General features: G+C 35.9%; 1 protein-coding gene across 1 annotated transcript in view; it reads right to left on the bottom strand.

The window, feature by feature from the left end:
- Positions 1-3,722: 3,722 nt before the first annotated feature.
- SLC5A8 (solute carrier family 5 member 8) overlaps positions 3,723-11,921 on the bottom strand; it is a 55,469-nt gene continuing 47,270 nt past the window's right edge. Inside the window, exons 13-15 of the mRNA XM_040491099.1 lie at positions 9,365-9,468; positions 4,680-4,759; positions 3,723-4,421 (exon numbers count right to left, since the gene is read on the bottom strand). Coding sequence (XP_040347033.1) covers positions 4,296-4,421; positions 4,680-4,759; positions 9,365-9,468 — 310 coding nt within the window. The 3' untranslated portion in view covers positions 3,723-4,295. The remainder of the gene's footprint in view (positions 4,422-4,679; positions 4,760-9,364; positions 9,469-11,921) is intronic.

Raw genomic sequence — 11,921 nt, 5'->3', positions numbered from 1 at the left:
TGTTTATTTGCTTACACTTTTATAATCTATGTGTTATATACAGAGAGAGTCCTTTATGTGGTAGAGTGGAAATAACTCTCTGTAAAAGTTGATAAACTTAATTATATTCAATTTGACATTTTCTTCCCCAAGAACACACAACTGCAAAGCCACTTGTAGACAATTTAATCAGCAAGTTGAAAAATCAGAAATGCAAATATGTTATACATTGCAATATTCAATTCCCTCAAGATTTTTCACAATAGCATACAACTTAAATATAAAAGTAAATTTTATAATAACTAAATTGTGCAGTGAATTTTCAGTACCTGTGCATGCACTCAGTTGATTCTGTTATTAATAACTGTTACTGGAAAAAAACTCAGAATCTCCTATAAGAATCAACATAAGGAGTCACTCCCCTGACCTCAAGCCTCTCCCTGTCCCTTGTGTCTACATCATGGACAGACATCAAGTTGTTAACAAATAAGCTATACTTTCTGGTGTTTTTATAAATAAAACAAAATTATGAAATCTTTATATTTATGATTTAATATTTCCTTCATGTTAATGTGTGTTAATGTTGGAAATCATGTTGCTAAATGAAACTTTCTTAAGAGTTATTCTCACAATTATTCACAATTTTATATTCCTTAATATTTTTTAAATGCTATGAAAACACATGGTCATTACTCTCTATCATAACATTCTGCAAGCTAGTGACACTTTAAACCTCATCTGTAGATAAGAATGATCAGATAGAAGAGTCAAGGCAATTTCCCTAAAGGAACACAACCAGCATGTGTGACTTTGGGAAAATCAAGATTACAATCTTAGCCTCTAGGGCAAGATTTCTCAGACTCAGCACTATTGATATCTGGGGCAGGATCATTTTTTGTCATGGAGAGGGGCTGTCCAACGTATCGTAGAATATTTAGCAGAGTCCCTGAATTCTATCCGCTAGATGCCAGTAGCATCTCATCACCAGCTGTGACAACCAAAAATGTATCTAGATATTTCCAAATGTCCCCTCCGATGCCAAATTGCCCCATTAGAACCACTGGTCTAGAGAGGAAATTAAAGCATAAGCAATCAAACAGGTGCATATACACTTATACCATTTCACATCTTACATATAACATTTTCATTTCTTTATGAAGTGAATATGATTGATCCGTAGCATTCTTTAAAGTTTCCATTCTTCTGTTCAAATAATCCTGCTTATTCCTAAATATAGTTCAACATTTCAACGACACACGTTTTTTAGAGAAAGAACTATCTCCACATTATTAACAGTTCACCTTTTTTTAAAACTAGCAAGTGACCTTTGTCTCAAATTTTGATTTCCAATCATATTGACATTTTAAGTAACACTATTTAAGCTAATAAAGTGCTATCTGATCTTTTATACTCACACTATTTCGTGAGGTAGTTAAGTTTAGTGTTAAATTCCATCATTAGAGGAGATTAAGGATAAATTCAAGGTCATATACAACTTGTCAGGGGCAAAATGAAAATAGACAACTTATGTGGCTTTTCCCTCCTGTTAGGATTGTTGTGTTTCAAAATAATTAAGAACATTAGGTGATTTTATTTACATTATATTAACATTTTACCCCTATTTGGTTTTGCCCAAATATTCAGATAAGATAAAACATTTTTTATAATTAATAACAGTACTTTGATTTCTTAAGAGTCCTGTCTGTCACTGTGATGTATTTATAAAGGTAAAATATTAACAGTTCCCAATGTCACAAAGATATACTTTGTTAAAGAAAGTGGACAAGAATGGAAGTACCATATCTCTCATGAAGAATACACTGCATAAGGGCACCTGGGTGACTCAGTTGGTTGAGGTCAGACTTAGGCTCAAGTCATGATCTCGTGGTTTGTGAGTTCAAGCTTCACATCGGGCTCTGTGCTGCCAGCTCGGAGCCTGGAGCCTGCTTCAGATTCTGTGTCTCCCTCTCTCTCTCTCTCTCTGCCCTCCCCTGCTCATGCTCTCTCTCTCTCAAAAATAAATAAAAACATTAAAAAAATTAAAAAATATATACTGCATAATCCCTTGGCAGTTAGATAAGAGAAAAAATTATTTAAAAAGTAGACTTTGATTTCCAAATTTGAAGCATTCTACACACATATGCACTTTCACTTATTAAATAATTAACAGTAGTTCAAATCACACTTGCATAAAATAAATAAGATCATATCTAACTACTCATTAAAAAATTGTAGAAAGATTTACAAAGTTTGATGTATGCTGACAAATATATTGATGAAAAAATAACATCTATACATGTATGAAATATATGAACACATCATTAATTTAAATGTTATATAAATCTCTTTGCTTTAAATAAATGCTACTTCCTATTTATTTTATTTCTTAATGTTTTCAATTGACAATCTCTAAACGTACAGAGCATGCTCACCTAAGTATCAGAAAATAAGAAAAAAGTATTTAAATATAAAACATTTTTAATGTACCTAAATGTTTCTCACATTATTTGAAAACACTGTAAAGAAAAAAATCTATACAGGATCTAATGGGGGAACTGTAGAAAAATATAAGTTATTGATAAAAGCCTGTGACCAAACTCTTAGCTAGAAATATAGCAACATAAGCAAAATAAATTTTGAGATTGCTACTTGAAGTTTTAAATCATGGAACAAAGCATATAGTTAGTAATTCCAGAACATTAAAAAAAAATTGTAGTGTTTGCCTATGTAATTTAGCTCTTCAACTAGATGAATACACTAGAATACAAGACTTCTAAGCATATTTACTTTTAAATTTAATTGACTGCAAATTAGTTGACATTCAAATTAATATCATTCAACATAATCATGTAATTCCATGCAGCTTAACCATTTTAATCATGTAAATGTTCTTGGGTCACCAAATCCTTAAGTACCTATAGTGAAAGTACTTTAGTCAGTATCAGGCTCATAGGAGTTTATAATTTATAGTCTGGGACTTAGTGAACCAGGAGTAGCATGGTTCTAAACCTGGGGTAGCATGATTCATATTGGGTGTCTAAAGATATACCCAAGCCCAACGTAACAGAGTAAACAGGAAATTAGGAAGGCAAGCAAAGTAAAGTTGTACAACAAAACCGCAGTTGGGTCCAAAACTAGGATTGCATATAAGAACCAGAGTCTAGGGCGCCTGGGTGGCTCAGTCGGTTAAGCTTCCATCTTCAGCTCAGGTTATGATCTCGCAGTCTGTGAATTAGAACCCCATGACAGTCTCTGTGCTGACAGCTGAGAGCCTGGAGTCTGCTTTGGATTCTGTGTCTCCCTCTCTCTGCCACTCTCTTGCTCATGCTTCTGTCTCTCTTTTTCTCTCAAAAGTAAATAAACATTAAAAAAAAAAAAAAAAAAAAGAACCAGAGTCTAAGGCAATATAAGCCCCCAATGGTTAGGAGCTCTACATAATTAGCTGAAAGGCACAAGAATAGATACACAACACCAAGAAGACCTTGATCATTGTTCCATCCCAAACAGGATGCTTCTTTTTTTTTTTTTTTCCAACGTTTTTATTTATTTTTGGGACAGAGAGAGACAGAGCATGAACGGGCGAGGGGCAGAGAGAGAGGGAGACACAGAATCGGAAACAGGCTCCAGGCTCTGAGCCATCAGCCCAGAGCCCGACGCGGGGCTCGAACTCATGGACCGCGAGATCGTGACCTGGCTGAAGTCGGACGCTTAACCGACTGCGCCACCCAGGCGCCCCTAAACAGGATGCTTCTTGATTATCACCTTCCTGAGCCAGAATTGGTTCCAAGGTTAATACATTCCCTGATAGAGCTGATATGGATCAATGTGAAGCAAAGATCTAGATAACATAGATCTGTCACCCCATTGTTTTCTAAAAAATAGAGTATGTAGTAGAAGAGAAAAAGCTCTTTTCAGTATTACTTATGATTTTGGTAAATCCTAAAACTGATATGCTAGCACCAAATGCATGGAAAATACTTTTATGAATGACCAAATTTAAGAATATGCTTTTGACCATTAACTATGTGCGTATTAATCTATCAGCACATATGTGGTCATATTTTCACAACTGCAGCCTCATTAAAATAAAAGAGAAATAGAGGAAAACACTGACACCGAAACTCTTAACTCCAGAGTAGCATCAATTATTGAGTCTAGGAACTGAAGAGTCAAGACTTTGCTTTAACAAAAATTTCCCCCGAAACTTTACTCATTATAGAACCACCCCTTCAAAAAAAATCTAAACCCGACCCAATTTTCTTAGAAAATATATCAAATTGGGACACTGTTTAAGATCATCTAATATCACAGCTGCTTCACAAACGAGTCCCATTGATCTTGCCACTTTGGTCTGTGAAGTTCAATTCAATATGGTTGAAGGCAGGGTTATCAGTTCCACCATCTTCTATCGGATGAGATTTATAGCTTAAAGTATGCTTCTTCTAAAAGAAAATGTTAATACAGTGATTAGAAAAAAGTAACTATTCAATTCTAAATAATTGTTACCGTTTTTCTTTCTCTAAATCAGCTTGGTAGTCTACTGAGGACGAGATATATAACAGAAATACATCATCAAAGAATAGGTCAAATATGTTCCTTGTCTATCAGAGTTCAAAAGAGAGTCTAAGGACTAACTAGTATTCTATCTTGGGGGTAAAAGCACAGTCTTACTAATTGAAGGAGAAATAAAGCCAACTTACTTTCTTAAAAATGTCAAAATTGGAAAGAAAGTCCTCTTTGGTTAGTAGGAATCTGCGGTCTAAGTTTTGTTTTCTTCCTCCTGAAAAACATTTACATTGTTTACATTGTTAGAAAGATAACTGTAACTACCCAGTGATGGCCCATCATACAAGCATTTGACTTGGGTGCATTCAACTCTATGCACTTATAAAACACAAAGAGAAAGAATCTTTTAAGCAGTGCTGGAGACTTGGCTCACCATTTCCCTTCCCTTAGTCACACTCAGATTCTGCAAGCCTCTCACTATGATAAATATGAGTCTGGTGTTTAAAAACAAATGAGATGGGGCGCCTGGGTGACTCAGTCAATTAAGTGTCCGACTTCAGCTCAGGTCATGATCTCACAGTCCGTGAGTTTGAGCTCCAAGTCAGGCTCTGTGCCGACAGCTCAGAGCCTGAAGCATGCTTCAAATTCTGTGTCTCCCTCTCTCTCTGCCCCTCCCCTGCTTGCACTCTCTCTCTCAAAAATAAAATAAAAACATAATTTTTTTTAAATAATAAAAAATAAAAATGAATAGATGGCTCTTAAATGCAAGCTGCCTACTCATATGGTGCTTAACCTGAGAAAGAGCCCAGTACTCATAGGGAAACTGGTTTAAAAGCATCCTCTCTGATCTACCAATAAAATATCAAACCATCTGCCTCTGCTTCAGGCAGCGGAGTTGCACTCCTCCAGTTTCAAGGCTGTGAATGTAGATGTATGTGAAGAAGTGCAGGAAATTATGAAATGTCAAATAAATTGGTTAAATGAAAATCAGTATGATGATTGTGTTGGATTCAACTCCTCTTCCCTAACATTTTGCTTTACAAAAATTATTTGTAGATACAAATTATTTTATTTGTAGATCAAAGACAGCTTTTTAAAACTGTGTGCTCCTCAAACTACTTTAGTACAAAGTACAACTAGGAGATGTACTTAAAACACAGATTCCTGAACTCCAACCTGGACTAACCCAGTTAGAAACTCTGGGGTAGGGCCACTGAATCCTGATTTTTACCAAATTTCCAAAGTGATCTTTATGCTATCTAATATTTGAGTGCCATCACTTTGGTACAAATATTAGGCTTTTAATTATGGGAACCTCTGCTCTTCCAGAAATGGGATCAACTTTAAACTAATCAAGTCAACATTGTTGAGTAACCACCATGTGCTAGAGACTCTACTAGGTGCTGGGGAGACAGAGATGAGTAAAACAATTACTGTACTCATAGCTCGCGGTCTACTAAGGGTATTATTTACCCCACTTACTGATGAAGAGACAGACCCACTTATGGTGGGTACTGGTTAGGTGAAACTGAAATGCCAACCAAGTCTGTATGGCCTGAATTGTTACAGATTCCTAGTATCCTGCAGTAGATCTTTAAATTTATTTCCCCAGAAGTGTTAGGATTTCGCGTTTCTAATTTGTTTGTTTGTTTTTCTCAAGGTGCTCACTGCTGTTGTGAAATGGGAATAAGCCATATGAAATTAATGAAGTTGTATTGCTTCTTATCACTGGATGCCTGCTCAGCTGGGTATAGCATTACTTTATAAAACAAAAGATATGGTTGTATATGGTTATCAGAATAAAAACTTTTAAGGAAAAAAAAGGGAATGTTGAAAGGGAATATTCTGATACTCCATTTTCTTTTTTTTTTCTTTTCAAATATTTATTTAAATTCTAGTTAGTTAACATACAGTGAAATATTGATTTCAGGAGTAGAATTCCATGATTCATCACTTACATATAACACCCAGTGGTCATCACAACAAGCACCCTCCTTAACACCTGTCACGCATCTAATCAGCCCCCATACACCTCCCTCCATCAACCCTCAGTTTGTTCTCTATCTTTAAGAGTCTCTAATGGTTTGCTTTCCTCTCTCTCTCTCTTTTTTTCTTCATTCCATATGTTCATCTGTTTTGTTTCTTAAATTCTACAAATGAGTGAAATCATATTGATATTCCATTTTCTTAAAGAAAAAGGAATGGGTTGAATAAGAACCTAACATCAAATAGCACAAGGAGACTGTTGATGTGTATTCTTGATCTGAATAATTGAGCTATTTGTGAGAAAAGTTTAAATGCTGTCTTAAAATATATCAAAACAGACAAAAAGAATAAATCTACTGTGCTGGTAAATTTATTTACGAAAAAAGCCACAGTCCTTTTTGAAAAGAAAGAAAATAGTTAAAAACAGCTGTTTGAAAGGTAATAAATAGCTACAAACTTTATCATAAATGCATAAGAATTATACATTGCAATATCATTGTTGATATATTAATATTACTACTAACTTGATATCATTTATTAATTATAAATACAAGTATCACAGAAGCTTGAAAGGCAGTGCTATTCAGGAGTTACAAAATCATAATTGATAGTAGAATTTCTTCTACTACTTTCTACTTAGAATTTCTTCTACTATCAAGTGGCACAGTGATGGTAGCCTTGCAGCATAAAGCAAACAAAGACATCAGATGTCCTAAGACAAAAGTATAGGATTTCTGACTAGTTATTGCACATTTGAGGAAAAGGGCAGTGAGCTGCCTTCCCCCAGTCTGGTTGCTATGGAAATACATGTGTGAGGGAATGTAGGAAATCGGGGAGCCCAGCACTTTTCACCAACTACCCTACTATCCTGCTTTCAGCCACCAAGATCGTTCACCTGACTTACTGTAATAGCTTCCTACCTGCCCTCCTTCCTTTACAGAGTATTCTCAAAACTGGATCAGAATGCTCCTTTGAGAATTATGGAAAAGTAAATTGAAAAAGTATCCCATGTAGTAGACCTAAAAGACACAGTTATGGAAAATAGGAGAGACAAGAGAAGAAAATTAGAATAACTGTCTGGGACTCAAACATTCGACTAACAAGAGTTTCCATAAAGAGAAAACAGAAAATCACAAGAAATTACAAAAGAAATAATATGGGGAAATGCCTTAGAACTGAAGGGCATGAGTCTTCAGTTTGAAAAGATCCTACCGAGGCCTTAGGGCAAAGCAATCATTGTGAAATGGGTCACATACAAAGGGCCAGCAGGTAGCATGGCACTGGCATCTTAATAACAACACAATGAACTAGAAGAAAGTTAAGACATCCTCTCAGAGGGGCACCTGGGTGGTTCAGTCGGTTGAGTGTCTGACTCTTGATTTCAACTCAGGTCATGATCTCATAGTTTGTGAGATAGAGCAGAGTCCGGAATGAGATTGAGCCCTGCGTCGGGGTCGGCCCTGACAGCACAGAGCCTGCTTGCAATTCTCTCCCTCCCTCTCTGCCCCTCTCCTGCTTGCACATGTGCACACACACACTCTCTCTCTTTCTCTCTCAAAATAAATAAATAATATGTTTTCACTCACATGTGTAACTTGAGAAACTTAACAGAAGACCATGGGGGAAGGGAAGGGGAAAAAAATAGTTACAAACAGAGAAGGAAGGAGGCAAACCATAAGAAATTCTTAAATGCAGAGAACAAACTGGGGGTTCGTGGGAGGGTTGCGGGGGAGAGGGAAAAATGGTGGTGGGCATTGAGGAGGATACTTGTTGGGATGAGTGCTGTATGGAAGTGATGAATCATGGAAATCTATCCCCAAAACCAAGAGCACACTGTATACACTGTATGTTAGCCAACTTGACAATAAATTACATTAAAAAAAACAAACTTAAAAAAAAAAGACATCTTTTCAGAAACAAGAAAGTTATTTTCAACCTAGGATTCTCTACTCAAACAAATGATCAATCAAGTATAAGGGAGAATTAAAGACATTTTTTTCCAGAGGTACCACATTTTCAAAATCTCTTGTCTACACTTTCTCAAGAACATGCTAAAAGGATGTGCTCCATTCAATTAAGGGGATAAACAAGAATTAGGAATAATGGGATACAGGCAGCAGGGAATACAACACAGGAGGGAGACAGATGGAACTCGCAGAATAAGGACATGAAGTTCCAGAATAACAGTTCTATAGCAATCCCAGAGAGCAGTGTATGTACCACGTGTATTATCAGTTTGGTTTTTAAAAAATAATGTTTTTTTAAGTGTATTTATCTATTTTGAGAGCTAGAGAATGAGTGGAAGAGGGGCAGAAAGAGAGGGAGAGAGAAATCCCAAGCAGGCTCCTCACTGACAGTTTTTAAATAACGTTTTTAAAATTTATGGAATCTGAAAAAAGCTTCATACTATGTTTAGATATAACAATTGTAGCGATCTTTCCTTACCTGTGTATACTTCTTTAAAGTTTATAAAAAGTCAGCATAGGACAATGAAAAAATCTGATGCAGGACTGTTGTAATAATATGTGTAAAATCCCTAGCATTGTAGTAACTACGTATAATATTTTAAAGACCTTATTTTTATCTTACAGCAACCTGTGAGATAGGGAAGTCAATCACCACTAACCTCAATTTACACAGAAGAAAGCTAAGCCTCAGAGTAGCTATACAGTCTTCCCTAAGTTCATGCAGCTGGTACATGGTGGAGCAAAGGTTCAAAGAGAATCTTCTACTTTCAAGTGTAGGCCCTCAAATTTCCCATGAGGAAAATGGAACAAGTAATTAAATTAGTTGTTAACAGGACTATAGTAAGATAACATCAGCAGCTATAAAAGAGATATAGTAAAAACTGATATGGAGGTAAATACAACAATACTAAGGTTTAGATAGTTACCTGTTGGTAAACTGATTAGCATTCCCATGAATAATGTTACCAAAGTTCCAAGAGTGCTGAGGTAGAGATATGATAAAGAATACCAGTTATCCATCAGTGGAGTCCTGAGAAAGAACAAAAGCATAACTGTAAATTTCATGTAATGCTACTAGCAACTAAGAGCAGTCTCAATAAACTTCATGCATGGCAAAATCAAAATAAAATATTTAATAATGTTTTTAATGTCATAATCTGCAGTTCCAATTTTATCTTATTGGATCAAGAATTAAAAGCCTGAGGGAAAAATATTAAAACCCTGGCTTAACCTTGACCATACAGTATAATGCTAAATGTCCATGTGTATTCGTGCAACTTTGCTTTATGTCCCAGGCACTGTTCTTGTCATTAAAAAGTCTACCATAAAAACAGCTGACAGGGTTCCTGCCTTCATAAGGTTTACATTCTAATGGGGAGAGAAATAAAATAAACAGGTAAACTAATAAATATAATAATTTCCACTGGTGGAAAGTGCTGTAAGGAAAATAAAACAAGGTAATGTGATATTAACAGAGTGGAAAGAAGGAACTACACTCCAACATGGAGTCAGAGAAAGCCTTTAGGAAGAAGTGACATTTGAACTGAGACCTGGAGGAAAGTTCTTGAGGAAAGCATCCTAGAGAGAGGTAAACACCAGCTGACTAAAGCATAGTGAGCAACAGAGTTACACAAAACAAGAGGAAGACGGATTTCTTTTTTGTTGTTAGACTTGTATGAAGTTTGGATTTTACTCTCTGAACAGTGGCTCTCAGGGAAGTACTTTAAATGGAGGAGTGACATGATCTAATCTGTTTCTAAAATGATTATTATAGGATCTCATTTTCAGCTTTAATAGAGTAGCTTGATTTAGACCAACAATTCTGCCAAGAATAATGTATAAAAACTGGGGGAAAGAGCAGGCAGATTTTTTTTAAGATACCAGAGAGTCACAACAATTAGAACTTGAGGGGCCAAGATCCCAGAAAGATGGAAACACACTGAGGTGAGCTACTGAAATTAAGATGTGGTATTACTGGGAGAAAAAACAAACAAACAAAAAACAAAAAGAAAAACAAAAAACAGACAAAGTAGAACAGAAGAGAGAATCAAGAAACAGACCCACAAGAAAATAATCATCTGGTTTATGTCAAAGTTGACAGTACTTTGTAATGGGGTAAAGGGAAGTTCTTTCCAATAAGTGGTACTTGGTTAATCGAATATCCATATGGGAAAAAATGAGTTTTGACCACAGCACCCACAGAAATCAATTCCAAAGGAGATTACATTCATAAATGTAAACAGTTAACTAACAATAAAGCATTTAAATTAAAAATTTGAAGAATCTCTTTATGACCTCAGGATAGGCAAAGATGTAATTGGGATACACAGAAGACTGAACATATAGGAAAAAGACTGATAAAGTTGAACATAATTAAAATGAAAACATTTCTGGCCACCAAAAGTATCACTAAAAGAGTAAAAAGGCAATCCACAAAGTGGGAGAAAAATATTTTCAAAATATATTTTGTATCTAGAATATATTCAAGAACTCCTAGGGGCACCTGGGTGGCTCAGTGGGTTCAGCGTCCGACTTCAGCTCAGGTCATGATCCCACAGCTCATGAGTTTGAGCCCCTGTTGGGCTCTGTGCTGACAGCTCGGAACCTGGAGCCTGCTTCGGATTTTGTGTCTCCCTCTGTCTCTGCCCCTAACCCACTCGCATTCTGTCGCTCTCAAAAATAAATACACATTAAAAAATAACTCCTAAATAAATAAGAAAAAAACTGAGAATGCATTTAAAAATGGATCAAAGATTTCAACAGACAAGTGACTAAAGTAAATATTCAAATGGAAATGGCCAATAAATATATTAAAAGGTATCAAATGTAACTGATCATAAGGGAAATGCAAATTAAAACTACAAGCTATCAATATATACACATCAAGCATTGGGAACTTAATAAAAACTGACTGTGGGTAATGGAAATGCAGAATCTAGACGACCAAAGGGTATTTTATTTCATCTTCAGCTGTGAACTTTACTCCCCTTGTACTCTAGCAACATTGACTAGGTGTAATTTCCTAAGGTGCCACGTGGCTTCAGAACTTCATGCCTTTGCATACACTATTCCTTCACTGTGCAATTTTCTTCTTCCTTTGGTCCCTCTGCCCAACCTGTTCACCTGACTAATTCCAATTTATGTAATCCTCTAAGAAGGTCTCCTTCACTCCACTCAGGAAGAGTTAAGCTCTTCCTTCTGCTGGCTCTCTTGATCACCTATGAATTTCCCTTACCACAAGCATTGTTTGTGTATCTTCTTGTCCAATTTCCCTTCTGGTCATTTTCTGTGGTAAGAATGACTTTCCAGACCTCTGTCTATCCAGCCTCCGCATCCTTCAAGTCCTACCTCTCCAAAGTCTTCCTGCTACTCACTCCAACCTTGTTTATATTCATTCTTTTAACAAGTATTTATCAAGTAGTTATCACTATTTATCATTTGCTAGTTTTATACTTATTTTATACTTACTGTGCTTACTGGATT

The sequence above is a fragment of the Herpailurus yagouaroundi genome, unplaced genomic scaffold (assembly GCF_014898765.1).
Source record: "Herpailurus yagouaroundi ecotype Mexico unplaced genomic scaffold, PumYag 182, whole genome shotgun sequence".
Taxonomy (NCBI): Eukaryota; Metazoa; Chordata; class Mammalia; order Carnivora; family Felidae; genus Herpailurus; species Herpailurus yagouaroundi.
This window is presented reverse-complemented; position numbering and strand designations above follow the sequence as displayed.